The sequence below is a fragment of the Pseudochaenichthys georgianus genome, chromosome 6, assembly GCF_902827115.2.
Source record: "Pseudochaenichthys georgianus chromosome 6, fPseGeo1.2, whole genome shotgun sequence".
NCBI lineage: Eukaryota > Metazoa > Chordata > Actinopteri > Perciformes > Channichthyidae > Pseudochaenichthys > Pseudochaenichthys georgianus.
The window spans coordinates 30433221-30460710 of NC_047508.1; the positions used below are offsets into that span (position 1 = coordinate 30433221).

Below are 27490 nucleotides of genomic sequence, written 5' to 3' on the forward strand. Positions count from 1 at the left end.
CTGATCTGTGAATGAGTCTAAGGATGAGGTAAGCTGTGTGTACCCACAAAGTGAAACAGTCTTCTGCTTACAATAAATGTGCCACAAAGGAGAACACAATTAAAATCACAAATGTTTATGTTGATTCAACAGAATGTGCATTAAATGTCTTACAACTCTAGGGATAAGGCACATTATGTCACTTGCAAATATATGTGACAACAGTACCCAAGGAACATACACATACAATCAAAGACCACATCATTATTTTTTAAATGATTTTCCCACTGCGACACCAACATGTGCTGATGTCCATTCTGACCTTATAGCATAGTATAGAGATGGACCCAGGGCTTGAATAACTTATTTCCCTTATCAAAATATTCAACTGCTTTTCATTACACACCAGTATTGCAATAATTTCTTTTTAAGAATCACAAGTTTCTAAACATGACTATGCCTTCTGTATAGTCTGTGAGCATATCCACCTTCCTGGTGCAAGAAGCAAGTCAAAGGGTGCCGGATCTTGTTGGAGCCCCATGAAAGGAGGGGGACCAGGAGAAAAGAGACACAGGATGCTGCTTTTAGCTTTCCTCTCCCGATGATAACCCGTCTATCTCATCATCATCACCACCGATGGCTGTCCAAAACGCTTTTGCTACCTGGAAACAAGATTTAGTGTAAATACTGTAATAAAGTTTACATAAACATGTTGAGTGAGCTACACAATTTATTAAGTCAAACAAGAGATCTAACTAAAACATAGCTACTGAAATGTTTCATATTTCATCTAATCTGACAAGGATGGGAAGTTGTGAAGACACTATTTGTTTGTGATTCACTGTTTGAACAATATCACGGGAGATGATAAATACTTTATACATCCAGGATACACAGATTAAGAACATGAACAGGTGCTAGTCTTTGTGTTTTGTTTGATGAATACAGTGACTTACCTTCTCTGCATGCACCTTCCTCTGCTCATGGGGTAATGAGGAAGCTTTGTCTGCAAGTTCGAAATGAGAGAAAACAAAAACAGCATGAACGGCGTCAGCTGTAGACATTTTGGACATTGACACCAACAATAGAAGCAGGGTACAAACATCCTGCACATTTTTTTAATGGCTAACATCGTTTTTGGCTGAGAAAAGCTGTGCATGCCCTTTTCGTTCCCCAATTACCTTTCATCTCTTTTAATTTGGAAAAGAGACGTTCAAAGTTATCCATATCTACATCTCCAGCTGTTAGATTGGCAAGTTCCTGGATGTCCAAATCAGTCATTGCATCTGAGAGAATCACCGAAAGAGAATATTAACAACTTTTAATCAGTCAGATACTGATGTTTTGGGTGAACATACTGTAGCAGGAGTTTAAATGTATGGGGAAAAAGATTGTATGAGGAGTTAACTTACCAACTACTGTTTCCACCTGCGTTTCTGTGTTGGAAGTACTTTCTGTCTGGTTGGGTTCTTCACTAACAACTGAGCCCTCTACTGGCAAGCTGGAAGACTGCTATAGAAAACGAGCTAGGGTTAGCATGCCTTATCAAACATGGCGTAAACATTACATTTAAGTGAAAATGGATTGATGAAACACAAAAATTAGTAAGAATACATTGAAAGATAATAACAAATATAAATGAAATTAAGATCAATTGAATTGAATAGGGAAACAACAACTGACCTGTGGTTCTTGACAGCTGCGTGGGTTGTTGTGTCTGGCAGCCACCAAACTACTCATCAGACCAAAGCCCTGGTTGTGCCCTATCCAATAGAGATGACCCGATACCAGTTACACTAAATAGTCTGGGGAACATGGAATAGGATATTGTAATGTTGTTGTCATCTCACCATCCTTCATCTCCACACTGGACCACACATTGGCATTGAGAGCCTGAACAATTCTCTTTACTCCAGTGGATTCTGGAAAGTCATCTGATCAGACAGCAAAGACCATGTGTATGAGTACAATACAATTATTCAACATTATACAAGTGTATGCAATTTCATTGGAATTCCTGCTTTCTTTAAAACTCACCATCCTCATCTGGCAGCTCCTGTGGATTGAGCTCCACCAGCTCAAAGGCATGAGCCAAACACCACTGCTGCGCTTCATGTCTGGTGACCCCTTGAATAGAAATGGCATTTCAAAAGCATGTAGTTGACTGATAAATTGTATTCGATTGCTTTCTGGAGGCTAAAATTCATCATAACAGTGCCACCAACAGCTGGAGTACTAACCTGTTTCACAGACTCTGTCACACACCAGGATGAGCACCTCTGGAGCAAGATCTTCCACCACTGATATCCAAGTATGTAGTTTTTCTAGACCATCCTTCTGTAAACACCATGCACACATAATAATCATTACACATGTATCACAGGATATACTGTTGAGATGATGATTAAAGTATTACTCACGTACCACTGTACTGTCGAAATAAGCGATGAAAGCCTGCATGGACTGTGCAATCTCCGATGACATTTGAAAGGGGCTTGGCACAACACATAGCCTGACATCCGCTGTATAATATTTGTTGTTGATGATCCATGGATACCAGGCTACTGATTCTTCTTGCTTGATCGGCTCTGGCAAAGTATCCGGAGTAATGATCTCTGAGGATGTAATACATTAGACACAAATAGAGACATTAGATAATCTAGATCAACCTGGTTTAATTTGGTCTAGACGCTAAGAAAGATAACCTCCTTCAGCTCCTATTTGTGTATCACCCCAACAACAAATACATCCCTAACTAGCTTGACAACCTCAGACATGTGGTTATCAACCTGCATTAGCAACATACTGACTGTTCCGAGTGGCATGTATTATGCTAAGAGTATGTTAGCTTTGTTTAACGTTAGCCTGTTTGCTAAATCATGCACATTGAGATGAGCTAAACTTACGTTTTATCAGCTCCACTTCTTTAAAGCCACTGTCACAGCTTGTGATGAGCACACATGGAATAGTAATCTCTGTTTCTTCTTCTGAATCTGACATGTTTGCACTATTTAGGACAAGCTTCTTCAGCTGCTAGCTTTGCCTAACGTTGGTAACCTTTCAACTCTGACTGAGCCGCAGTGACGGTCACTTCCGGTGCAAAGAATAAACAAGTTATCTTCTTTTTTTTTACCACAGCTTTTGATACAATGAAATGTTTTTCCATGAGGTAATTTTATCTCGTGATGAGGAAACTAAATATTGATTTTGTGTTAAGGGCAACATTGGCACTTCTTGTACTGTTATTCAACTCATTTTATTTTCGGGAAAATGTCACATTCAAGAAGAAATGGACGGACTATGAACCAAGTGTTGCACTTGCACATCTTACATTTTCTACTTAAAATTACAACAGTATTGCACCACTATTAAACATATTAAAAATAAGAAGGCAACCAAAACCAAAAATATGTTTTTGTCTGTATATTTACCTATGTACCCCTGAAGTCAATGTTTTGTGTGTATATCATGTTTGATATAAGATTTTAATAATGTACATATAATATATGTACAATATTAATATATAACATAATTAATATCTTGTATAAAGAAGAAAATAATGTGCTGAATGACACAGCTTTTAACGCCCTGCATTTGCCTCTCAGGCAAAGCACCTTCCCTATTAAGCCCCACCAATAAATTATGAATACAGATTAAATTATACTAAAGAACGGCCATAATGACATTGCTTATCTGCATGTTTAAGACGAAAATTATCCCGTGTTTGGTCTGGCAGTTCGTACTCGGGGAAAATAACACACCACAAAAAGTTGGCTTCTTGTTGTCATGGTAACGTGTACTGTTTGAAGACTTTTCATTGACGAGTAGCTATAGCTATCTGATTTGGTTACATTAGTTGATGTTTTGTTATAGGTCTTTATCATGATATAGTGACACTGACACGTGTTTGAGTCATATTATTGTTTTTATTAGCTCATTTCAAGAACATGTCTGACACCCTAAATGACGAAGATAAATTGGGAGCAGTTTTGTTTCAGGTAATGTTGTCTACCTTAGCCTACTAGCTAACGTTAACACTAAGGTCGGTACACTTCTGACTTAAGGTAGCCTAACTGTTAGCTAGTTATCGTGGGTTGCTCAAGTTAAGAAGATTGCTTTTGAACACATGCCAGACAGTAGGCCTAACTAAATGTTTCATAAACATTGACGTTGCTCTTTCTTTTTAAACCTCCTGACATTTAGATAAACTAACAACATGCAAAAACAAGCTACAAGTCACGTTAACAGTATTTGATCACTGAAATGTGTATGTTACAGGTTCAAGAGGATTTGAGAAAACTAAAATGTAGTCTTGAAAAAATCACTACCAATGAGAGGGGAAACACTCTGGACACTCAAGCCTTGGATGCTGCCAGTGGAAAAACAGAAAGTATAATCAGGGTAAGTATGTTACATGCTAAATAAGTGCTGATTAAAATGGTATTAAAACATATATCAGACAAAGGCAGCTTAGTTACAGACAGACAGCTTCTGTGTTATTTTATTGTGAATAGAAGCATGCAGAGGATCATCTGAAAACAGTGACTAAGCAGGTGTTGGTTCTTCCAAGAATTGAAGACTTGGAAAAAAACAAGCAGATTCCAAAATGGTAGGTAAAGAGAAGCGTACATGTGTTGTTCCTTAATAATTGTCTCGAGTGGTGGCACTTTCCTTTATCATGCCATTGTTAATTAATACATTCTTGTGGGTATTGATGGGTATTATAATTGTGAAATTGCACAGGATACCTGCTCTGGAGAGTGTCCCAGCTGTGCGTCCACAAAGAGAAGAGCTTCCGGGGCCTTCACCTGGGGAAAAGGTAGGTTATTATTACTGTTCATTCATATTTTTAGTTTTTAACTTAGTATAGTGTTGCAAGTTACAATATATACTGTAGGGTTGGTTAGTTAGATATTCAACAATATCCTTGTACGATACATTAAGACAGGTGAGACAAAGAGACATGGTGTGATAGAGCAGCACATGAACACATGAATACTTTATGTTTAGCAGAACTTTACATTCATTTCAATCTTTGATATTGCTAAGTAAAGTTTTTAAACCTTTCCTCTCTTTGTCTTATTCAGCACTTTTCTCAGCACAAGTCAGCATTAACCATGCGTTTGCTGTGTAATCCTGCTCACCCCCACAACAGAGCCATTTTGCATCAGCAATTTGGGATATCACTACCTGATGTCAACAAGAGGAGTATAAATGCAGTAAGTAATCTTAAATCTACGATAAACGTATGTTCATTTAACTTTATGTTAGCATATCATGTGATGCTATGTGTTATCCGACCAGGTTTAAAGTAAATACTGTGAACTTAAAAATGCTACTTGACTCACCGTGGGGCCTTTCAGACTCTATGGAATCAAGGTGATAGTTGATTTGTGTTCTCCCGTAATTATTTCCTGCAAGTTGTTGTAAGATGGAGAAGTATACATAACAATCATGGAGTGAGTGACAGTTAATTCAACTCTGGCTTTGTAAAACTGAACACAGCAGAACTTAAGGTTTTTTATTCGTCGCAGAAATGAGGCTACATCTGGAATCGTGGAGTGTATTTTTACAAACAACATCAGAATAATAATTTGCCCCTCCCTTTATTTGCTTTGTACAATGAGAAATTGATTCCTATGTCTTGAGTCTTTGTTGATATTAATTGTAATATACAGCACATGCCTCAGGAAAGATTTGATTAGGAAGCATTACAAGAGTTTCTGCTGCAACAAAGATTAATTGAGTATCATTGCTCCTTTCCCTGATGCTTACTCTCTTAAACCCCTGAAAAGACACTTTATGCTGGAGTGAAGAGTGATGGTACATGTCTGTATTAATGGATGCTTCAAGTGCTCAGAGACACAGTGACACAAAGGTCACTTGGCTCAGTGATGACAGCCAGCTCTTGTCATGGCAAATCAATTTATCTTTTCAAAGGTCGACATTAGTTTTAGATGTATTTTACACACATCTTTTCCAATATGTTTTTGGTAATCTACACATGACGTGAGAAATAGCAGCCAAGACTGTCATTCTGATATAGGAGCGATGGAAGTGCTGGCTGCAGAGAGCGGAAGGCAGCAGATTGCAGCACATCAGCATTCTTCTAAAGAAGCAGGCGCCTGATTGCTGTGCTATGGGCTGCTGGTTTACAGCTGTCTCAGGACAGAAGTGGGTACCTGGTCCAGCATGCCAATAAGACAGCCGTAGCTTCCCCAACTGGCTCTCTGCCTGCTGCCTTCTCCTGCAACTCAGGCCAGCTCTTCCTCACCACGCTCTTGCCAGGAAATGAGCTTTTGCATTTTAGCAATTTTAGAAAAAGGTGCCACCCTTTCCCAAACCCATCTGAAACAGATGTGTGCCTGTGAGGGGAGATGCTCCCAGCACCTGGCTACTACCTGAGGTCTGTCATAGAGCTCAGTGGTCTGCAAAGAACAAGAAGATGACATTCAGGGATAAGTCTGGAGGATCAGCAGCACACACTTTGTGTTTTCTGAGTATGTTTATATCAAACAAGGGCAATAGATTCACTTTTTGTATCAAAATATTTTAGAATATGTTGCAGGACAGTTTTGATCTTGGCATTGTCAGTGTTATGGCTCGCTCCAAATCTTAATGAACACAGGAAACATATTGTTTGTAAGATGCAAGCTATTATATCCCAGGCTTCTTAGCACTTAAATTAAATCTTACATCAACAAGACCAGACTGATGGCTGAGGGGTTGGATGGATCCGGTACTTAGAACAATGTCACTTATAAGAAGGAACTCCAGCTGCTGAAGAAGGGTGTTTAATTCAAACGGGGCCAAACAAGGAAATACTGGAGCAGGAGCTGGAATCATTGCCTCAATGTTATTTATGTCACATGTACATCCTCTGATCCTATGTGAATGTTCTGTTAGGGAAAGCGTCGGAGAGTCCCCACTCGCTCTGTGGTGAGTCTTCCAGCCATTGAACCAAAGGGCCGTCGTAGCCTGGCAACACCTAAAGAAGACATGGGGACAGGTAAGCAGACATTTCAGCACCTTATTACCAACACCTCACCTCTGTTTGAGTGTAAGAACTGACACTCACTTCATTGAGCGTGCCTGTGAGTTTGTGTATGGGGGCCATATGGAGCAGGCCATATCCTGATATAATATGACAAAATGCTCACCATTATTTATATTGTTACATCAAAAACAATTACATGTTCTTATATTAACTTGTTTCCAGCATTTTTGTGCTGTGGTGTTTTGCTCTTACCTAAGTGCAATATTCTGAGAATTGTTTCTTTAATTCATTTTTTCATCAGATACAAGTTTTCTTCATGCGTCGATCCAGCCCAAGGCTGCCTCTCTTCACCCCAGAGAGGATTCCTATCTCTCTAAGACCGGTCGGTTTCCCTCGGACACATTGACCCTAATAAAGTCCTGTCACTGGCAGTTCAATATTTAGTGAGGCCTTTTATGCAATTATGCCTGTTATCTTCTGTTTTGCACTCCTGCTAGTTCTGTAATTGTTTTTGATAGTATTGTTTCGTTAAAACCCTTAATGACACTGTTCTTGTAAAGGTTCTGATTGATTCAACATGGATAACATATAGCCACTGATAGAGTACAGTTGAACCTGTCTGTTTGTGACGTCATGTCTAATAGGCTCGAGGTCCAGGAGTAACAAGCAACTCAAATGGGAAAAAGATCCTCGACCCACCTGTAAAGCAAGTGAGTGCACACCCCTCTGTACCACCAAGACACCTCCTCCCTCCGCCTCCACACGTGAGGACCACGAGGGTATAATGCAAGGCACCAACGATCTTATCCCTAAAAGCCCTCAGGTAAAAATACTTTAGTTTTGAATGGATTTTAAACAAAATCAAAAATATAAAAGGCAATCAAAGACAATAATTCAATTGATTTAAAGTTTGAGTTGGTGTCCTGTCCCGTGTTTCCCTGTGCTCTGTAGAATTCACCTGTGGACCTAAACATCAGCAAATACCCCTTTACCATTATAAAGGGTCAGATCAACCCGTTGGCAGCGGATTTCTGTCACTTTAAGCAGAGCTTTAGCTTGTGTTGGAGCAGCGTGCTGGATGCTCTGGAGGCCCTGAAAAAGCTCCTCAGGGACTTTGCCGTGCCCCTAGCCAAAGTGAGCGGGGAGTGCCTGGTGGAGTTCAGCCACAGCTTGGGTACCGGTTGGAGAAAGGCTCCTCCAGTCAGCGGCCTCCTCTCTGTGCTTGGAAACTGGGAGGAGGTATCAGAACTGGTCTTACGCCCAGGTCGGCGCTACAAAGGAGAGGGGGGCATGGAGGCGGCTGCCATCCACATCCAGTCCTGCTGGAGGCGCTACTTAGCCCGGACTGCCTACCTGAGCCACTGCAGGAACAAGTGGGCGGAGGGCATCATCGCTGTCACATGGCTGATGTACTCTCAGAAGATCCGAGTCAGGAAGGCCCTGCAGGCTCGGCGTGTCAGACAACTGGAGAACCACCGCAGCAGAGCCCAGGTGATGGTGCTTATACACAACATGTTCATTCTATCTCCATCCTCCTCTGTCTTACTTAATATTGCTCACCTTTTCAAAGCTTGCCTTTTCTTTTCTTTTTATCCCATTATTTAAAAAGATCGCAGTCAGACTTTTATTTATGAATTTTTAAATAAAACACATCTAAATCCAAACTGTTGATGTATGGTTCCACTTGATATACTATCAATTATTATTCAAATTAAATCATCTGCATAATACAGTATGCTTGTGTTTTAGGAATTAATTATAAAAGTTTGACAGGTTTATTGTTTTTTCTAAAAAAACAAGAGCAAAAAAGGAACCTATTCATGTTTCAAATTGAATTCTCTTTGCTTTTTAATGACTGTTTTGAAATGCCATTTTATAATGTGTTTCCGCTGCACTATTTCTTAATGCTCTTTACGTCTTTCAAGCACTTTGAATGGCATGGTGTTGAAAGGTGCTATAGAAACAAACTTGCCCTGCCTTACCTACATTTCGAAGGTCAATTACATCAATCAATAATCAATAATGACATGCTATAAGTATTAAAGATATTTCAAATAGTTCAATGTTTTGTGTTTTTGATAAAAAATAAGTCAGACTATAAAGGGAACATTTGAGTTGTGCTGCTTAAATGATTGTGATTGCAGTGGCATTAGGTAAAGCTAGTTAGTTGAGTTGGACACATGGAGCTATTGGCTTTAATGTGGTATTTATAAACTGATTTAATATAATGCAATTACAAATGTAGAAACCCCTTTCTGGTGATATATGCCTGAGATGAGGGATTTATCTCAATTTACAAATATTATTTCAGCCATAACAGAACATTGCAAAGCTCAATAAATACAAATGTGCTTGTATTTATTCTTCTTCATGAGAGCGGTATGACGGCACCCTTTTCTTATATTTATAATGTTCTGATCATTTTTCCCATTCAGCCTAGAATTCATGTCTGTGCTGTCATCTGGGTAGAACATCTTTAAGAGCGCTGACACAACATTAATTAGTGCCTACAAGTTCATTTAGTTTGAACACGGCTGTGTGTGTATACATGCACTAAATGTATGTTCTCACTCTTTAAACATTCATACCCCGTTAATTAAGCCCGCTAATCTTCCCCTGGCAGTCGCATCATGTACCTTGATGATTGAATTAATTGCGAGAAGATGTTTCTAAAGTAAACGCTTAATTTAATTAAGATGGTATTTTATGCTTGGTTTGCTTCTGTTAGCCCAGAGAGAGATTGGCTTGATGTCTTTCAGCTCTGCAGTGATGATTTGTGTGTGTGTGTGTGTGTGTGTGTGCGCACGCGCGCGTGTGTGTGTCGCGCGCGTGTGTGTGTGTGTGTGTGTGTGTGTGTGTGTGTGTGTGTGCGTTCATGCAGTCCCCTCTCTGATCACTCCTTCTCTCCGTCCCCAGCATCTGGCAGCCGACTGGAAACATATCCAGTCCTCCAAGAGGACCATTATCCACATCCCTTCATTAGGTAGCTTTCTCTGCCTGCTGCACACACGCACGCACGCACGCAGACAGACAGACAGACAGACAGACAGACAGACACGCACGCACGCACGCACGCACGCACGCACGCACACACACACACACACACACACACACACACACACACACACACACACACACACACACACACACACACACACACACACACACACACACACACACACACACACACACACACACACACACACACACACACACACACATCTAGCAGTGATCTCGCAGCAGACACCCCGTCTCACCAGTCTGCTGCCCCAGTCTGTGGCCTGGTGGAGGTACTCTGTCTCGTTCAAATGACTCTCTGCAGGAAGGCACTCACAGGATGATGACAGTCCCCGTGCCAGGGAACTGAACAATTTAGTTTCAATTGCCATTTAATTTGCAGATTAAGCAAATGAAAAGCCATTATGTTGAATATTTGCAAGAAGCACAAAGGTCTTGTTTTATTGCCCTGCAAAAAAACACACACCCAAAAGAGCAAGACGCTGCTGTGTTTTTCCACCAGACACAGAGTGCACGCTATGATCCGTTCTTGTTCTAATTTCACCATGGCACTCACGTTTAGACTGTAATCAGGCATGTGCATTGTAAATCATTAAGCGATTGTCTAAAATTATTAAGCCTAATTACTAGCAGATGGAACGCTTTATTTGCACTTGGGGTGGCTGCAGAGAGTGCTGTGTGAGCAAGGATAATTAGAAAGTTGAACCCCATTGTTGTTAATTAGCATGAATCCAATCATTTAATTACCTTGATTCAGTTGAGGATTCTCTCTCAGGCAGAAATCCAGACAGACAGATCCTGGAGGCACCACTGGATTTAGCTCAGGGGCTGGACATGCTGCTACAGGACGCCCAGCACATGACACACACAAGTTATAAAGCTACATTCATTATCAAACTGCACCTAGACGTATCTATACCACCCCAAGTGTAGACTCACACACATGAGCTCCAGCTTTTTAATAAGGCCAGGTAGAGCTGATATGAATCCCTCTGAAAGTCTTACCTTTATGAGCACGTGCTGACAGGGTACCCAGAGAGCCAGCGAAGACATTTGAGGGGATTGGACATCCTGCAGAACGTCCAAATAGGCCGACTGTGTGATATTAGAGGTAGGTGTTCACCTTCTCATCAACATATACACACATTGACATCTGTATGCTTATATGTTTTTGTCTTTGGATATTCTAAGATGAAAATGTGGAGGTGATCTACGTCTGTCCGAGACATTTGGGGGAGGATATTCTGGACTATTACGCCAGCCTCCTGAAATGTGACGAAGCAATAAACGAGGAAGATACCGGCAGCGCGCAGGCCTCATCCCTCTCCATCAGGCGCTTCATCATCCTCACACCTGAGGCTGTGGATTATTTCCCGGTAAGATCAATTAGATCCACATTTTGTCCACAAAGATAAACATAGAAAATAAAAAACCTCACAGCCTTGCATTTAGTTTTTCAGCAGGATCTCAAAATGTACTGTAGAACATGGATACTATTGTACTGTGGATGCTACCAGATTCTGTAGTTTGTGAATTCACCTCTAGAGGGTACTAGAGGAGATTGTTTGGCACTGTGTGTTTAATATTCTTTTTAAGTCCCGTTTACATATTTTAAAATTAAACATTTGTGTTATATTGAAGTAAACACACAAGGTTATACTTTATTCAAATGAATATAATGGTTTCCAGCTGGTTAATACTTAAATGTTATATTAACTGTTTATTCTGACTGCTTTAATCTTGAAATATCTGAATTTGATTACCTCAATACAATCAAATGAAGGTGTTGTTATATTGTTTTTTTACTTGCAAGCACTCTATCCATCTTTTGATATCCTTTTGCACAGATTGAATGTGCGACACAACACGGTCCTCTTCATTCCTTTCTATTGATTTTCCTGCTGTTTTGTTGTTAGACTGTGCCAGACGTGTTGCTGAGATGAATCACTGCTACCCATGGCTGGCAGCGCATTCTGCTAGTGACAGAAGGGATAATTCCATGTGGATCAAATAAATACAGATGTGAAGTAATTAGTTATATTCCCAAGGAGCTCGTTGCTAGCACACATTAAAGACGTGAAGGATAGGGGAGGCCCCCCACAGGCAGCTTTTACCAATTCAACCTGCTGGAATACAGGAGAGGTTAAAACCCTGCTGGCTATCACAATAATAGATCTGTTGTGTGTACACAGTGACAAATCAGGTCAAGAAACAACCCTTGAAAGACACTTTTTTACGCTCTTCTCTCCTAGACCCGCAACATGTGCCTGTCCACGCTGCTAAAGTACAGTCCGCACACTCTGAAGCGCATCAGGAACCTGATCCAGGGGAAGCATGCCTACATTGTGGGTGGGGTGGCCCATGTTGATGACCTGGCCGTGGCTGATGAGCTAGGAGTCCCCATCCTGGCTCCAGAACCAGCTGTTTCAGAACTCTACAGCACCAAGTCTGGAGGGAGGAGGATCTTCGCTGGGGCAGAGGTTGATGTACCCCCAGGTCAAGGGGACATCTACTCGCTAAACCAGGTCCGAGATCAAAAACACAAAGCATACAAAGACTCCACACAGCCTGAGTTTCTTTGTTAGTGCCTGGTGACATCAAACACATTTGATCTGTATTAAATGTATACTAGAAAAACTAAAACATTGACTTTAATTAAATGTATTATGTAAACAGATTTCACATTAGGTTAGTTGAAAGTAAACCTAACTTTCCTAAACCTAAACCTAACCTAACCCTAATATATAAGGTTCAACTTAACATTACTGCTTTCAGTTAACCTAATACAGTTATGTGAAATGTGTTGACATAATGCCCCCTAATTAAAGTAGACGTTTCAGTATTTTCAGTGTACATATTATTTAATTTCTTATTCACTTGTCTCTCTTTTGTTACAGCTTCATGAAACGCTGGCTCGGCTCATGACTGAAAACATTGACGTGCAGCGCTGGCTCTTCAAGATGGACTCTGAGCATGGCGGCCGTGGCACAGCTTCCTGTGACGTCTGCCATCTCAGCTGCTATAAGGGAGTCCTGCAGGAGAGCCATCGCTATGGTCCTGAGTCGGGGACAACAGAATGGATTCAGGTAAAGACTAGTAATTGTCCCCCTTTGATAAACTATAGAACCATATCTCTGAGGACACTTTTACACACTTACTTTTATGCAGTGTTTTATTATTTTGCTAAAATGTTGTTTCATTTTTTCATTTATTTCCTTTATTACTCCCTAAATTGAAGTTTTCTTTACTATTATGTCTTGTTTTAATAGCACCCCCAAAAGCACTGGTTTTACAAAAAGTGCAATAAAAATAAAGTGTATTGCTATTATTATTACTCTCAAACCAGAGAGCGATTGGCCATTTAGAGCTAACATGGTAACAACTAGACACTTAACAGATAACATTAGAGCAACAGTTAGATATTAAAATGGAGATTGTGCTCCTTATTGAGATGAGACAGCTAAAACAAAAGGGGTTGGTTTCATTTCTGGTTTTGAATGAACAAAAGCTTAGGTCACAGCGGGGTCACAGAGATGCCATCATTTAGGAGTCTTAATGTCACCGTCACAATGCTGGTCCCTGTAGTACAGTATTTTGAGCATCGTCCCCAGAGCCACAGAACATGAAATCAATAGATAAAATATCTGTTTATACACACAGCTGTTATCCATTCTCTGGTGTCGATGTGTGTTTGGGAGAACAGGAGCCTGTCCAATGGTAGTACAGCCCTAACTCACCTGCCAGTGACAATATAATCACAGTACATACATTCTAGCCAACAGAGCATCTCTCTCTGTGTACATGTGTTTATATTTATAAACTATTTTGTGGATTAATTTCACACAGATTCAGGCCGATTTGATTTCGGAGTATAAGTATATTGAAGTACAAATGGCACAAAACACTAAAATCCATATTTGCAGCTGATGTTTTTTTATCTACTGCTCTACATCATTGAGATGTTTGTCTCTGACACTTATTGGATGAGTCGGATCCATTTTTAAGGACAACAGTTGAGTACAAATACAATGTGCAGTGTTAAGTGAAGTAAGTACAATATTGTAATTATTTCATACAATATCAACATTAGATTTTACCTTCAAAAAATAAATTCAGATTTAACACGTGAAAAATAAAAAACAATAATTGGTGAGCCATTCATTTAGTACAGATGTAATCTGTACACTGCCTCTGAGCCCCTGGCTCTTATTTCTCATATGCTTACAAAGTAGCCTTTGATTTTCTGTCATGTGTTAATTACCGTATTTTGCCTTTTAACAGGGAGCTTTGTGTAAACTAATTACAGGCTAATGATTGTGGGCTTGAAGCACAACGATTTTACTTTTTATTCCATCCGAAAGAACAGCAGTCATCTCAAGTGTCTTATGGCTCACTCTGTTTTGTTCCTATTAGCTCCTTCTTTGATTCATAGTGCATGTGCGGAGCGGGGCTGTAATTGTTGTTGCATTGGTGCTGTTAATTATGGCAGAGAGTGGCTGAGCTACAGCCAAGGTCCATAATGGTGGCTGCGGCAGCTCAGGAAAGTAAATGGGGTTTGTTTCACCAGCTGGGGTCCCATGGAGAGGGAAGAGTGCCGAGGCCCCCAGTGTAGGCCCACTGCCTCTGGGCTTCTGGGCCATATGGACACAACACTTTAACTGCCCTTTATTTTACACCTTGCTCTTTTAATCAAAGCAAAGCCCACATCCTGTGCTCCTCATTGCATGATTTTTTTTCATGACATTGTTTTCCCCTTAAAATGTGTTTGCCCCTTAAATGTAGAACATCGTCCTTCTGCTGTTGTACGTGTGTTGAAGGAAGCAATTTGGCTCTATATACTGAAAGATTACAGATAGTGTTGTTGATTAGATAGATACATATGAATATTTGATATCTTTATCGCTATCCTCTCCTCACAGCAGAAGCTGTAGATGGACATATATTTTGAGATATAACACTCATTAACGTAGCACTTTACAGAAAAGAAGTAGACCTAATTGCAACAGCAATGAAAGCTATTGAATAAGATAGATACTGAATATTTGCAAGCATTTAGGCAATAGATGTCTGAAGCTATGTTTATGTAATTGTGTACATTTAATGAATTATTTATCAACAGATATGGTCAAATTAAGCATTTTAAAAATTCATTCATAATTACCAAAACCATAAAATAATAAGTGATGCAAGTATGTACTATTCAGTTTAATATCTAATACCCTTTATATTCACCGTAAAATAGAGAGGAGATCCAAATTATACTTGGCCTTAGTCTGCACACACTGTGTGCATATTTTTGTAATTATTGCTTGTTCTGAAGGGCTCAGCAGGAAGAAGAATACCATGTGGTCCTTCGGAATAATACCAACAATCCCTTCTGGCGATGTAAAAGAAAGCCTTAAAGGCTACAACAGGAAGGAGGAGGGTTTGCATCCACACTGAGCTTCCACTGAGCTTTCGGAGATGTGTTTGTTCCTCTGAATGTTGTGAGGCCCACAGCCTGCAGCACAATGTTCCAGCCTGCAGAAAGCCCCCAGGCCTCGTTCAGCATTTACACAGAGAGAGGTTAAAGACATGTAGATCTGCACCCATGCAACGCCTGAAGGGGCCCACACACACACTAAAGCTCTCACACAGCTTGTATAAGGATCATTAGGCACAAGAGGGTAAAAATTACACCTAATAGCGTCAACAGATGGAGTATTTCTTTTTGTCACGCTGTGTACAAACAGATCTTGAGCAACACCTTATTTAGGTTAAGTTTGTCAACAAAATGGGTCATTTGATAATCACTACCATCGTAGATGCACCGGGACATTTTGTACAGATGTTTACTGTCTAAATAGTGTTCAGTCTGCGGTTGCATGGAGGACTTTAAATATATATTCCTCTGCCTTAACATCATTAACCTGAATTAACCTTAATAAGTTGCTTAAACATTTCCTGTGGCTCATGTTTGCTTTGAATTTAGTTTCATGTCACTGGAGGTAAAAAGTGCTTTTGGTGCAAGCAGAGGGAATGTAGCTGCCATTGTACTAAGATGTTAAACTCAACCAGGGATGAGGGGAATGTGGTAACAACACTATTATGTCATTTACTATTGCACATCAAATTAGTCATAGCCTTTATATTGAAGTCAAAGCTTTGGTGGGACAGTGCTACAGAAAGTTAATATTCATAAAGAATGTATGACTTTTTAGTCCAGAGACTTAGTGTCGCTTTTCAGTCGTTTTAACATGTAATAGAGAGAGAAAGAGGCAGCGCTACATCTATTTTATTTATGACCAGATTGCTTGTCTTTATGTGGACCCCAAGCAAAGCCTGAATCCTATCACAGGGTACTGTACGCAGTTTAAGTCCAAATAATTTATTGCAAAATACCTCTCTGTCTTTTCCCTCTGTCCTGCTGTGTCTGTGAACTGCATAGGCAAAGTCCTGGGGTGAGCTTGCTCTTCCGTTGAAAATGACAACCGTTCCCTTACACTTTTTGCCGCACCATTGTGTGCTTTATGGTTTGTATAGGGGGAATCACTGTGTAGCATTTGACCTCGCCTCTTACAGTACTTGAATATGATGATGGCTGTTACATGACTGGAATATCAACAGCATAATCTCCAGCCCTGTCTCCGGTGAAGCCCGACAGCATACACTCAAAACAAAGTAACGCTCCAGATAGAGCGATGAACGAACAAAGACATTATATCCATTCAGAATTTAGTCATCTCTCAGACCGGCTTCATATATTTTATTGTGTATGACTAAATTATGTACACAGACATTGTTACATACAGAAACCTGTATTTAAAATAACACTCTGGGCGCTTCATACACACCTTCATTGTAGATTTATAACACAATAAACGGATTATATAAAATGATAGCTTAAGGTTAAGTGGTGTCGTTGTTGTAACTTTAACTCTATTACAGCCGTGTCAGAGGTAACCGTGTACTTGAGTCGCCCAACTGTTTTAGAGGACATCCAAAACAAAAGTAAGAAATTAACAGCATAATTAAGTGGCGAAACCATTATGGCATTTCCTAGTTACAGAAACAAGAGTAATATCGATCCCAGTGAAGCCCTGATTGATCCCCAGATAGATGAGGTTAGCTTAGGCATTCATCAGCTGCCCAGTGGAGGGAGTTGTTATTGAGGGCAGGTGCTGTCTCTGTGGCTGTGAGTTAAAGCCATTAGACTCCCGAGGCCTTCTGATAATAGGCTGTCACTCACAGGTAGACCTTCCCGGGGTATCCATCAGACACTCGCACAGAAATTGAAGCAGCCACCAAAGGTCTCGGGGATAACAAGCAGTCACTGGAGTCATCCGGATAACACAAGGGCATTCCCAATAATGTGCTCGACACCAAGAGAGTTTGATAATGAGACACATAAAGTATCCAGGACTTGTTATTGTCTTGTGTTTTGAATAATAAACTGATCTGTCCCCAAAGCATTTTCCCTAATGTATGCACCCTAACTTTCTTCCTGCAGGAGTCTGTGCTGCCTCGATATTTAGATGAAATCCCAGAGTGGCTGTCCCGTTACGCCCAGCCTGTTAAAACCTCCTGCTATTCCACCTGGGCCTGCTTCCTGGAGACCTTCCTCAGGCAAGGTCAGATACCTATTGTAAGGCACTGAATGCTTTTTACCTCCAAATATAACTATTTCGAATAGGTTAATAGTAATTTCCGATGTCCTTCCTAGTTCCCAGATGTTACCTATGTGACCTGACAAGCTTAATAATGTTCATGCTGCTGCTGTTGGTTGTTAAACAGCTGCTGCATGATTGGTAACGTTTTTATTTTTCACTTCTGTCTCTGTGTGTCCAGGCGGTGTGGTGGAGGCCTACCCCCCCTCAGACTGTGTTACCTGTCTGACGGTAGATCTGCTGCTGAAGCCCGGGGGGGGGGTGACCATGGTGTCCTGCGGAGACCAGCTTCACGGCTCCTGTCAGCTGGAAGCTATCGGCTCCACTGTCCCTCAGACTTCTGTACAGCCACAGACCTTGCAATCCATCTGCATGCGTGTGGGCCAGGCCTGTCTGCAGCACCTCATCGTAGGGTATGTCTCCGTGGACCTGGCTTCCTTTCTGAACCCCAACACCATGGAGCAAAAGGTGAGACGCAGGCTCATGCTACCACGGTAAATATGGTCTGGGCTGTTGCAGCATATGTTGTCAAAGTTCTCCATTTCAACATATTAGTGAGACAGATCAATGTTTAGGCTGGATGGGGGATCCATTTGAGCAGATAGGTGTCTCCCCTACTGCTCCCCTGGGATTCTGAAAGCAGGAAAGGCAAACAGTGGGCGCAGGGACCAAATGTGTCACCAGGCCATCTAATAAACTGTCAGGTCTTATCGTGTCGATACACTGATTCTACCATTTAAGACTTGCCCTTTAACCCCACAGTGTGGAGAAATTCAGAGGCACCTATATTTCAGACAATAGGTCATTCTAAAGTGATTTGGCAGCTTCACAGGGATGCCCTGTCAGTGTTTAACCCCTCGCTGCTTACCTGCCGCGCTCTGCTGAAATGTGTCTTGTTATTATAGCGAGGCACCAGCGAAGCCTCATCTCATTTGTCAGGATTAAGTTTTGTTGAAACCTTCTTGATTTATGGTATTGGAAATGGGCTGGTTTATGATGGTTTAACCTCTGCTCCTAACATGTGGCTACATTGACTGCTTATTGATCCAGAGCTGTGAAATGAAATGCTTTGTTTATAATATGGTTTATAAAATACTAAACCAGAAAAACGGTGGAGAAGGCACTAGAGCTACTTAACAATTTTTTCAATAGGGTATAAAAATAGACACTGAATATGTTTTATTTTATTTTTTTCTTTGATACAAATACACTCCTCTTTGAAGGACATTTCAACAAATCTATTCATGTTTTTTTTCTTCACTGTTAGCATTCATAATGTCTTCCCATATATAAAAAATATATTTGAAGATGATGCTATTTAGTGCATGCTTGCCACTAGAGGGTAGTCTCTTATGGATCAGATGTTAAACGAAACAGTGTGGGCAAAAGCGTGTTCAGATAATGCTATTTTAATCTTAAAACTTTAAAATGATACATTTTATTGCATCAATATTATTTGTTCTTTACGTTTTTAAAACAGAATTTTTTTTTGTGTTTTTATGGATTGTGGATTTTATCACACTGTAAGTATTTTAAGGTAAGAATAAACATATCTCACCCTATTAGGGTGAGGGGGGGCGAGGGGATTAATATATACAACCATATTTTTCAAAAGGTCATTATGTCACTAAATTGCAATTTTTGTTTCACTCAAATAAGGAAATGTGCAATTCTCAAATGTGTATTAGGATCCGAAGCTGATTTTTTTTATCGTGATAATGACAGCATTACAATTAATTTTCAGTTTCAACGTTGACCCAAAATTGAATGGGATTCACTGACAGCATAATTAAGAACAGACTATAAACAGCATGTGCTTCAATAGAGCAGGAACATTGAAGACAGATTCTTAACCATCTCCCCACACACAGACAGAGCAGAGCCACATGGGCAAACCTGTCTGGATTTAAACATCAATTTAGATTCAAACCTGTTGCTAAAAGCTGCCTACTTTATTTGATGGGAAGAAGTGGGTCACATATGTTTGCCCTTGCAGTCTCTCCTCACATTGTGGAGCGGCGGGGCCCCAGCTGCAGCATCAGGGTTTTTAATGAAAATGCAAGGCAATAGAAAACAGGTACAATCCAGGCTTACATTTCCCACGGCTTTGTTAAGAGCCACAATGAGACATCGGAGTATGATTTTTAGTGAGTTGAGTGAATGGTGCGGTGGAGTGTGTCCGTCACTCAGGCCCAAGTATCAACCTGATATCTGGGGGGCTGAGTGGGCAGAGGGCTGAGTGCAAAACATACAGCTTACCTTTGCTAAACATGAATGTTCACAGTTTGCAGTCATTTTATTGTGTGTTGTTTATAACACCTTCTGCATATACTGTATAATCTCTTTTTTTTTTTTGCCTTGAATGCATTTTTAGAATAGTCAAAGGCTCAAATCACAACAAATCTGTGCCTTACAAATCATAAGCAATGGCTATGTAACTCAACAACATTATAGTTCACATTACATAAATTATTCTAACATAATAGAAAACATTTTTGTCATTAATATTTTATCACATCATTTGGGCTTACCTTAATATGATTTATTGGTATAAGTAGTATTTTTATGTATGACACACTTTTGAAAATGAACACATTTATTATAGGTTTGAAACTATTTATTTATTCTAAAGGACTCATTTATTGATTGATCATTTCCTTATTTTTCAAACAAAAATGCATGATTTCTCACTTCATTGAAAAAACGGTCAGATTATTAGATACCAAAATGTGTCAATTTCAGCCATATGCTATGACCTTTGTTTCACAATGTGTTTGAATAGAAAAAAAGGAAATCCGGCTTTTAAGAGAATGACTGTATATGGTCTGATATCCATGTGTTAGTGGAGATATAGTGCTCAGGTTACAGAGACTGCGCGGTTCAGACGGGCAGCCATTTGCATTCAGTGGCAGGAGCGTTTACTTTGACAAATAGGAACAGCAAAAGGAGGCAGCCGACTGCCACTTACTTATTAACAACTCCTTCACCAGTGATTTATTTGCCACTTTTGAAGAGAGGACATAGCTATTAGGTTATTATTGGGAAAATTAGCCCTGTTTAAGCGGAAGGCTATGACCATACCTGACCCCTTAATATACTTATAATGATGCCATTTACTACATATCTGAACTTAGCTTAGCTCATCAGACCTGTGCCAAACTAACTAGCCCAAGGCAAGCTGAACCCAAACGCAGCAAAGGATCTACTTTGTGCACGTGTCATTCCACAACTGAATTACCCAAATCTGTCGAGCACACACCATTAACCGTGTTTTCCTTTCCCCTGCCTCTCAACACGTAAGGATTAAAAGGTACTGACCCCTCTCTTTATAAGGATCTGTGGGTGAAATACTTTGACGTTCCATTTTTGTGATTAAATTGAAATGTACGTTTATAGTGTGTGTTTTTCTCTGCTGTGACACATAGTTCACAATGTCTTGTGTGCAGGTGTGGGCTATTGATCTGGACCTCACATACAGTGACCATCTGGCCATGACCCAGATGCTTCTGATGATGACTGGAGGAACGCTGAATTTCCACACAGGCTGCTTAGAAGTGCCAATGCCATACAGAGAGAAAGGCTGCGAACACCAGACTGCAGCCAATGTACCATTTTATATTTGCTTACCGTACAGTTAATCATATTTGAAATGTTTCATTTTTTCTTGAACAAAAGGTCGATTTAAAATGCTATATTTGAAGTTGTATTTTCCTACAGTGGCTCATTTTGTTGTTAAATTTAGTCCTCTAGAAGAAACCAGCTCTAAGCAAGCAGAGACTTTAGAGGATATTATTATACGACTACAGTAATCACAAAGATAGATCAATGTTTTGCTCCTCATTTTGTTAAATACAACTAAATACTGTAATTACGCACTGAGCTCAATTGGTGTTTAGGTGCTGAATTCATTATCATTTTGATAGATGAGCCTAAATAATCAACACATTAATAATTCATACCATTTTCATTATGCATGTGTATGCATGCTTGAACACCTCATCAACCTGGTGCCAGGCCTTAAACAATAGAGTTCTTTTATTAGCAGTATGCCTCAGTTTACGCTTGTTAATCTGCGACTTGTATTATTTTATCAAGTGTTCATTTAGTGGGTGGCCTGGTGCTTCGGTGCAGCAGTTGAGCCACAGCAGTGGTTAATGGCTTTAGCAGTGGCCATCATTAGCGCCCTGCATATTACAAACACAATTAAATCCCTGTTGGGCACTTTTATTGTTTGTGTGAGGGTCCTATGTTTGACAACCGCTATCACACACCCAGCACGGCGAGTTATGGGCGATCTCCTCGGCTCACAGGGGCTTAGGCCTGCTCTTTTGTCTCCCAGAGGTGCCAGAGAACCAGGACCATTTTTATCCTCTTGAGCCCTGCCACTTTTAAGTAATCAACCTCTCTAGTGTTACTTATGACACTCGCATGCTCAGAACCGCTCTGTTATCGTGATATGTATCGTGTGCGGCGAGTCGTCCTTTTGTGCATTGGCCAGTGCTTTTGTCTCAAACAGAATGCAAACATTTGCACTCCTCAAACTGTGGTTTCTTTGATTGGCATCGTACAATTAAGCTCATCTTGTACTTGGCATGTCTTCTAAACATTAATTGTTGCTCCCCGCAGTTAATTAAGAAAGGCCCAACAGTTTACCACATGTGCCCCACACTCATCATGTTTACTAATCACACACACTCCCCAAACTCAACAGTGACCCTAAGGACATGTGTATGGGGTTCAGCCATCGCTACTTCGCTTACACACACCACCTATTATACTTTAAATACAAATGTAATAGGACATAAAGGTATTGTCTCATTTTAGATTTATACAGAGCCGTATGCTAACCATTATATTCTATATAATTTCTTGTTTCTTATTTTTCTTTTGTTACAGCCTCCTGTGGTTCCTCGTTATGCAGTTATTGGGAGCCACTTGTTTCACTCAAACCTTTCCATGTTATATCATAATGTGTTCCTTATGGTGTGCAAGGCTCATGGTATAGGATTTAACATGAAGGTAAAATCCCCAAATGTATCTGCTTGCCTTTATTATTATCTTTATTATTGTTTTCATTTTGCAGCTTAGCGTAAAATGGATTTAAAGTGGAACTCTATAGACTTTATAAATCCAAGTTTGCTTACCAAAAAGATGTGTAAAGCCTTGTGTTGCTCCAGAGGGAGGTTCACAAAGTTTGATAAGTTGAAATGAGTGATGTGACTTGAGTCAATGTTGGTTGGGTTTGAAAATAAAAAGCATACCTATGGGTGTGTGAAGCCAGACAGAACTGTAATTATGAAACCTCTTATCTCCACTTCTCATCTGCTCTAGAGGCTAGCAGGTTGAGGCTAAATAACACACCCCCATCTTTGATCAAACTGCAATCCAGTTGCATTGTGCGAAATGCACAGGCCAGGTTGTGGCAAGGAAGCAGAATGTATGAAATAAAAAAGATTGAATCAAATTGATTTTGATCTTTAACTGAACATCACAAGTCTGGCAGTTGTATAAGAGAGTAATGCTGGCTCAGAGTATTTTTTATTTACACTCTTATTGATGGAGCTCTTTTGGCTGTGTGTTTCTGGCTCTAACATTTCAGAGCAAGCAAGGCACCATTTTTGCTGTTTACGACGGCAGTGAGAGATGCAGGATGGGAATGATGTGAGTATTTGTTTTTTCATCAAATGCATAAACATTATCACAGTATTCATGACATTCAGGGGGGGAAAGCAGTAGGAAGAATTCTGAACACATTAGGGTTTGTTTTCACTCTCTGTTTAATAGACAAGCAAATAAACAGTAGAGGATTAGGTGGATAAAAGACCTCTACAGACTGAGAGAACAGACAATTTGTTTAGAGGATTAACATGCCACCTCTGGCTTTGTAAATGTTGTTACAAACTCCAGAAGTTGTTAGGCAGAGGGTTATTTAACATATTTATCACTCAAATCCTTTAGCCTGCACAGTGCTGTAACAGTTAAATCAAGCTGTGCTCATCCCCCCGAAGACTGAAGTTGTTGTCTGCTGAAAGTTTCATTTACCAGCACCATCACATGACATGAGCAAGGTGATTGTTTCTTAGCTGGCAGCATGGGGGACATTAATAAACTCGTTTGTTTGGGTCGTCGTTAACAGAGCCGTCTCAGAAGATCTCCAGGGAGCTCTGGTGACCTTTGCTCGGAATCTGTCAGTCATTCATCAGGAGATATCACCCTCTAACATGCAAGGAGAAAGCAATTTTAAGGTACCGTGTTAATGACTTAACGATCCCTCCTCATATACATCATGAAACGTTCATCTTTAAGTCAAGCTCTCGTCAGCTGGATGGCAGTCATTTAACTTGTTTAATTTATTTTTTATTTGTTAGTATCTGATCAAGGAAGCAGAAGACGTACTGCAGATGACTGTTAAGAACAAGATGCGAGCAGTGGAGGATAAACCTGCTTCACCAATATACTAGCATTACTCATACCAAGTTAAGTCTTCTTGTCTTTGCCAGCTTTAATGTACTATTATACTTTGAATACATGATTCACCGAAAGATGGAGATCATGGTTGATATAGCTAAATAAATCCCTGAAACATTGTCAGATTTTGCCATGAACCTTTATCATATTTTATTGTTTAGTTTTATCATGTTTTAACTGCCTACATATAATTCACTATTGGAAAATGGCAGCTTTAAAGACTGGGAAGAAACTGGGGTTTAAAGTATGGTTCATTCAAGAATTTGAGAACAAGCACACCATTTTCTGCACAGCTACTAAACTTATCTTCATGTTCTGTAGATTGGTTTAAAAGATTTAAACATCATCATCATCATCATCATCATCAAACCAATGTATATATTTGAATGAAAACATGTACAATATGTTGTATGCAAATTGGCTTGAACATGTGTGCTGTTTCTTCAATGTATTCATTAATTCTGGTTGATATGGAGAAATGTTGGTTTAGCTGTGGTTTGTGGAATAACATCCATGGTTATGAATTACAGCAGGAAAGACTTCAGTGTATTCGAGTGGATCTAATGTGTACTTAAATGACAACATTCTTGATGAGTTACCAACAAATCGTTCATTGCTACTGGGATCAGTTATACAAGTTGGTTTATTTGAATCAATAGTAAGGATAGCAAGCAAATACTTATCTGCATAAATCTGTTAATATAAAAAGAATACAGAAAGCTACTAACAATGTGTAAAAAAAAGAATATTACTAATTATTAGCCATAGTATGTCATTCATTAGGCTGACTTCACACAAGTGTGTATCATGTCAGTCATACAAATAAAACCTTGAAGCTAATTCGTTTTTTTCACGTTTGTTGTTGCATAGAGTGGTTTGAGTATAGTGCAAGCTGAACGGTCACATGACACAAGACTCGTACCCGCTGAACAGGTGAGCGCATCAGTAAAATACAGGTTGTAGCAGCTGATGCTGTAGAAGTGGAACAGCTTAGCAGCGCTGTGTTTCTAACCGGAGGACTTTAGCAGGAGCACCAGGTCAGAGCAAATACCACTGCACTGAGCGCACAGAGCTGTTCTGCACACACACAAGCCTCTGCTGGTTAAGATAACGTTTAATATATGTTAAGCATGTGTATCGGGACGTGTGTGTAACGGAACATCTGCAGCAGAAACACGTGTTTAGCTAGCACCGTGTTGTTTTGCTAACTTTAGCTCACGTTGGTTGTCCTGTGTGCGTGCACACTATGCAGCGTCCCACTCATGGTCCCACTGCTTTGAAGGACATGTAGATGTTGTGCTGTGGTACATGAGCTTATGTCTGTACATTTAAACGCTAGTCTGAGCTCTGTCTAGCTTGTTAGCATGCAGCCCAGTTAAAAACACGAACAGCAGAAAAAGGTGAATCATTCTCCTCTCAGTTAAAATCATGAGGGAGTTTTTGAGGAAGGTCCACGGTGTCTTTATAAAGCTCGCCCTGTTTCCGAGCACTTTGGGCAGGACAGGCCCGCGGCCCGCAGCCTCAGAGGTGCTGACCTGCCACCTGCTGCAGCGCAAACTCCCGCCTTGGACCTCATACTGTGTCCGTTACAGCTCCGTGCACAATGACCAGTTCGGACTGTCCAACTTTAACTTTAGAGTCCAAGGATCCAACTACCAGATACTGAGGACAGGCTGCTTCCCCTTTATAAAGTATCACTGCTCCAAAGCACCTCATCAGAACCTGGACTATGAAGACAAGTTTTTTACCATTTTGAAAGTTCTTAACCTAGGTCAGTGAACATCTATAATCCTTTACCTTATTCTCACAAAATACATATATTTCATTTTCAAACACTTCGGATATTAACTAATCAATGGGTTCATTATTTGCAGGCATCCCTTGTTTGGCCTATGGCATCGGCTGCTGGATGGTGGTGGGAGCTGTAGAAACAGTGCAAACAAGTGTTGGACCCGTCACAGTCTATTTCGCCTACAAAGAAGATGAAGGCGCACAGTTCTAAACCATAAACAAAATACTTATTTAAGTGTGTTTTCAGAGACTCTTGTCTGCCAAGCTGTTGTATTTACAACATTTCCCCATGATGTTCTGCTGGACCTATGTAAACAAAAGTGCTGTATTGTGTGACTCATGCGTATTGTCTGACTGCACAGGTTCATTTGTGTTTAATTATTTAATACTTTAAAGTTGCATAGGAGGAGTCACTTAAGCATGTTATTACACAGACATACAATACTGACTAGCTTTCCATTAAAGTTGAATGGTTTAGGATTTCTAGACTTATTTTCCTGTATGTTTTCACAGGGATGTTGTGAACGCTGCGTGAAAGTGTATTTTTGCAAGAATTATTAAATTATACAACATTACTTTGAATATAATTTTTTTTTTTTAGGCAACATGACCTTTACACATGCCTAAGGGTCAGCCAGCTTCCCTAGATGCATCTTCTTCTTTTTTTATGGAGACACTATCTTCAAGATTATAAGTATTAATAATTCATATAAGCGATACCAGGTGGTGTTGTTTATTTGACACTTGCTTCATTTTGTGACAAATTTAGGAATTTATATAACCCTGGCTCATTTATTTAAAGGTAAATTAGTAGTCACTCTGCATGCAACAGATTGTCAATAGTGTTAGAGAAAAACTAGTGACAAGACAGGTCTGATAAAATAGGTTTTAATTACCAAAGTGTGGCCTTTGTACAGCCACATCTACATCCCTTCCTCCGGGCCTTCCCTGGCCTTTGATTTCTGGTAATGTGCTTTGCTGACAGGGCACCCTCCCCTCTGCTGCAGAGCCCTGCTCCCTCTGAGAGGCAGGTTGACAAACTGCCATATTGATTTCTTCACTCCTCAGCATCTCCTACTAATAGCATTTATCAGCGACCTCAATTTTCTGGCCTTGGCCTCTTCATTTTTAGCAACAATGAAACCAAACGATTAATTTCTTGTTGTACATGTAAATCAATGCACCTTTTGACCTTCTTTTCACTTGAATGCCTACATGGTGTTTGTGATGTATCGCAGCTTCATGATGGTCCTGCTTGGTAAAACTTGCCCGTCCTGTGCATGGACATTGAACAGGTTCATTTAATGATATAATTATTTTCTTTATTGTTCCTTCATTGTGGTCTTAAGATATAATTCTCATACTGTATACTCATACTGTAACTAGCACTACTAACACATATTTTATACCAAAAGAAAATGTTTATTTATTTTGCTGAAGCCATCACACTAATTACTAAATTAGATATTAAAGAGATATTTAGGGTCCCTGAATGTATAGTCATTTGCATGTTTATTTTATTCTAAGCATCATAACCTCTGTTAGGGCGGTGGTGGCGAAGTCCATAGGGACTTGGCTTGGCAACTGGAAG

At 40.0% G+C, this 27490-nt stretch overlaps 3 protein-coding genes across 6 annotated transcripts; 2 read left to right on the forward strand and 1 right to left on the reverse strand.

Moving 5' to 3' along the window:
• Positions 1-99: 99 nt before the first annotated feature.
• On the reverse strand, positions 100-3064 carry aagab (alpha and gamma adaptin binding protein). Of its 4 annotated transcripts, none has more exons than XM_034085061.2 (10): positions 2886-3064; positions 2404-2594; positions 2220-2316; positions 2017-2106; positions 1830-1913; positions 1663-1742; positions 1392-1488; positions 1161-1265; positions 936-985; positions 100-641 (listed from the first exon to the last, which is right to left on the reverse strand). In XM_034085061.2, exons 1-10 carry the CDS (start codon positions 2977-2979, stop codon positions 564-566), a joined length of 966 nt encoding a protein of 321 aa, XP_033940952.1. In that variant the 5' UTR covers positions 2980-3064; the 3' UTR covers positions 100-563. The 4 variants fall into 4 exon arrangements, with proteins under 4 accessions (XP_033940952.1, XP_071059627.1, XP_033940951.1 ...); XM_071203526.1 differs by having other exon boundaries at positions 936-994; XM_034085060.2 differs by having other exon boundaries at positions 1392-1491; positions 2886-3062.
• Positions 3065-3808: 744 nt separating this feature from the next.
• iqch (IQ motif containing H) lies at positions 3809-24231 on the forward strand. Its single transcript, XM_034084485.2, has 21 exons — positions 3809-3977; positions 4258-4380; positions 4494-4588; positions 4723-4798; positions 5067-5198; positions 6886-6988; positions 7278-7358; positions 7621-7799; positions 7928-8467; positions 9893-9959; positions 11022-11105; positions 11186-11370; positions 12247-12519; positions 12892-13080; positions 17484-17604; positions 17822-18108; positions 21087-21245; positions 22537-22659; positions 23240-23301; positions 23777-23885; positions 24009-24231. Exons 1-21 carry the CDS (start codon positions 3927-3929, stop codon positions 24099-24101), a joined length of 3132 nt encoding a protein of 1043 aa, XP_033940376.1. The 5' UTR covers positions 3809-3926; the 3' UTR covers positions 24102-24231.
• An 870-nt stretch (positions 24232-25101) lies between these two features.
• On the forward strand, positions 25102-26474 carry c6h15orf61 (chromosome 6 C15orf61 homolog). The gene is made up of 2 exons (XM_034085507.1): positions 25102-25879; positions 25983-26474. The coding sequence occupies exons 1-2, from the start codon at positions 25537-25539 to the stop codon at positions 26108-26110; spliced, it is 471 nt and encodes a 156-aa protein (XP_033941398.1). The 5' UTR covers positions 25102-25536; the 3' UTR covers positions 26111-26474.
• Positions 26475-27490: the final 1016 nt, after the last annotated feature.

Coding starts and splice junctions, on each gene's coding strand:
- iqch (XM_034084485.2), top strand. CDS start 3,927: ATGTCTGACACCCTAAATGACGAAGATAAATTGGGAGCAGTTTTGTTT. Junction 3,978..4,257: donor TGGGAGCAGTTTTGTTTCAG/GTAATGTTGTCT, acceptor TGTATGTTACAG/GTTCAAGAGGATTTGAGAAA. Junction 7,359..7,620: donor TTCCTATCTCTCTAAGACCG/GTCGGTTTCCCT, acceptor CATGTCTAATAG/GCTCGAGGTCCAGGAGTAAC.
- c6h15orf61 (XM_034085507.1), top strand. CDS start 25,537: ATGAGGGAGTTTTTGAGGAAGGTCCACGGTGTCTTTATAAAGCTCGCC. Junction 25,880..25,982: donor TTTGAAAGTTCTTAACCTAG/GTCAGTGAACAT, acceptor CATTATTTGCAG/GCATCCCTTGTTTGGCCTAT.
- aagab (XM_071203525.1), bottom strand. CDS start 2,979: ATGTCAGATTCAGAAGAAGAAACAGAGATTACTATTCCATGTGTGCTC. Junction 2,595..2,885: donor AGAAGTGGAGCTGATAAAAC/GTAAGTTTAGCT, acceptor TTACATCCTCAG/AGATCATTACTCCGGATACT. Junction 2,317..2,403: donor CTTATTTCGACAGTACAGTG/GTACGTGAGTAA, acceptor TGGTGTTTACAG/AAGGATGGTCTAGAAAAACT.